This window comes from Barbus barbus (genome assembly GCF_936440315.1).
Source record: "Barbus barbus genome assembly, chromosome: 40".
Lineage (NCBI taxonomy): Eukaryota > Metazoa > Chordata > Actinopteri > Cypriniformes > Cyprinidae > Barbus > Barbus barbus.
In genome coordinates this window covers 813,868-816,729 of record NC_136718.1, presented here as the reverse complement: position 1 = coordinate 816,729, position 2,862 = coordinate 813,868, and the positions used below count along the sequence as shown (strand labels likewise).

Genomic DNA, 2,862 nt, shown 5'->3' with positions numbered 1-2,862 from the left:
GTTGTCTTATGATTCATAAAAATAAGCGGTCCATAAATGTTGCTTAATTGTGAGTTAAATTTCACTCATTTTGTTTTGTCTTCAGGAACAATAAGGCCATTCAAGCTATGATCCTGGCAGATCTACTACGATCTGAAGAGTTGTTCAAGACACACAACGTAGGACACATGTCACGACAACTTTTTGGAAATACATTTTGTCATGGTTTACTCACCCTCATGTTGTTCCAAATTCATCTTGAATGAATTTCATTCATCTTCAGACAAATGTTTTTATTTTTGATATTCTTTCATCATTATTGTCTTTGGAAGACTGGACAGTCTTTATTTTCAAGCTTGAAAAGGTTTAGTTTAGGCTTTGACATAATAAAAAACCCTCAGCTCAAGCTTCTCAGTTAATGTGTCAATCACGATTCCTCGATTTCTAAACAATTCAATTGTAGCAAAACATTAAATTCAAATTAATCAATCAAATCTGAAAAATCGCCCAGCCAGCACTACTATTAAGCATTGCTTACATAATAAATAATAGTTTAGCAAACTAATGCTACATTGCAAATATGCAAACATTTGTATTTGTGCTCAATGAGCGATTGTAAGTTATAATAAATGCCATTATAATTTGTAATTGTGTAAATAACTTCGTATTGTAGTTTTATAGCTACTAGGGATGGCTCGATACCATAATATTTGGCTTCGGTACGATACCAGAATGTAGTACCTCGGTATCGATACTAAATCAATACTCAAAGGATAAGTGAATTTAAAACTATTGTATTAATAATAATAATAAAAACAGATTCATATGATCATACCTTTGTATCAAACTGTAACAAAAAACCTACCTGGAACCTAGGTTACCTTTTGACGTTGGAGAAAATTAAATATGCTAACTGAAGTAATAAGATGAAAATATATTCAAATCTTCTGATCTTTTCAGTGCAAGCTAAATGTCTCAAAATGTAATAAAAAAACCTACCTGGAACATAGGTTACATTTTATGTAGAAATGTTTGAAGAAAAAAAATAGCACTGAAGTAACGCAATTGATGCAACAAATGTGTTAACAATTTAACTGATGTGTTAATTGTGAATATTCTTACTGTCAGTTAATAATGGGTCAATGTTAGCATCCCTACTCTATAATTGATCTATTAATCTTACCTGTTTTTATCTGATTCTGTCCCTGTCTGAGATCATGTGACACTTTATCAGCTAATTACATGTAACAAGGCCACTTTTGCCATTTAATAACTTTATTGATATCTTCTAAATGTTAACTATATTTGAAGAGATTTTCCTGTTTCAAACTGGTATAAAATGGAAATTGCAGTTGACTTAACTACTATATTATGACGTATTTCCAGCAGTGTGCATCTGTATACCTGTCTAGATGAATACATTAGGTCGATTTATGTTGACCTAAGAATTGGTTTTGAGAAATGATGTGATGAACATGTATTATTTGAATGTTTATGTTTTTCATAATCTAATGATGCTTCAGAAGACGTTCTTCTTCATAATGCATTTTGTCATAATACTTCAGGTAAGGTCACAAGAAAATGTTTTGTTGTATTTATTTAGAAATACTTCTGATAATAGTTGGGTAAATGTGTTCTGGGATTGAAGCGATGTGGCTTGGTAAACGTTTGATTGCCAGTATAAAGACTAATAATGGCTGAATTAAAACAAAAGAATAAGGATTATGTCTCATTCCTGGCGGAGATGTGAAAGGTTCTGTTTCCTTAAACTAGTTTGTCATGCATTCCTTTATTTCAACACATTTACAGGCAAATCCTGGTATTTTAAATTAATCATGATTAATCACAGTCCAGGACTGATGAACGCGATTCATTTTTTTTATCGATTGACAGCACTATTAAAAATGATGTTGAAAGAGAATATTGCAACACTGCTAATCTTAAAATAACATTTTATTAAACTAAACATTGTAATGTTCCAAATAAATGTTTTAAGGATGTTGTATTTTTATAAAATGTAGGTGGAAAGAACTTTGTAGGAACGTTATGCTAACCATAAAAGAACGTTCCAGCAACGTTAGGCAAACTGGACATTTCCACATTTTTTGAACATTCCAAATAACGTTCCCACAACCAAAACAGAACTTTAGAAAAACAGAACATACATTTGTTAGCTGGGCTCATGGGGTACTTCACATAAATATTTTATGGCAAGGGAGGTTCGGCTGGCAATAAATAATAATAAAGTTTAATCATGACCTTTGACGATGATGTCTCCTCCGGCTCCTCCGTTTCCACCGTCCGGACCGCCCCACTCTTTCCGGGGCTCGCTGTGGAAGGAGGAGGCTCCGTTCCCCCCCGATCCCGCCACTACCTTCACCCTGCGATGATCCACGAAACAGCGGCTCTGTGAGGAGAGAGAGACCGAGTCAAACAGCGGCTCTGCGCGAAGAGAGAGGCCGAGTCAAACAGCGGCTCTGCGCGGGGAGAGAGGCCGAGTCAAACAGCGGCTCTGCGCGGGGAGAGAGGCCGCTGACACTCGGCTGAGACGCGGATACGCACCAGCTTCTTCTCGGAGAGCCGCGGCGAGGTGTGTTTGTTCGCTCGGTGGATCAGCAGCCCGCTGTATAGCCGCAGCAGCTTCATGTGCTTCTCTGACAGCATGCCAGCCTATATGATATTACTCTAAATATCCAAAACGTGACACGACTTCTTCTTCCTCTATTGTAATGGAGGGCTGGTGTCTTGAGTACATGCCGCCACCTACTGCTCTGTTTAAATTTCATAGATCAATCAAGTTCTTATTTCTCTTTCTCTCAATACTTAAATAAATAAATGTATAAATACATACACGTCTAACCCAGTTCTAGACCCATCAGGACT

At 36.3% G+C, this 2,862-nt stretch overlaps 1 protein-coding gene across 1 annotated transcript in view; it reads right to left on the bottom strand.

Annotated features, from left to right (window-relative positions):
* The window catches only part of mtg2 (mitochondrial ribosome-associated GTPase 2), a 20,461-nt gene extending 17,599 nt beyond the window's left edge, over nt 1-2,862 (bottom strand). The window contains exons 1-2 of the mRNA XM_079401271.1: nt 2,542-2,862; nt 2,239-2,386 (exon numbers count right to left, since the gene is read on the bottom strand). Coding sequence (XP_079257397.1) covers nt 2,239-2,386; nt 2,542-2,643 — 250 coding nt within the window. The 5' untranslated portion in view covers nt 2,644-2,862. The remainder of the gene's footprint in view (nt 1-2,238; nt 2,387-2,541) is intronic.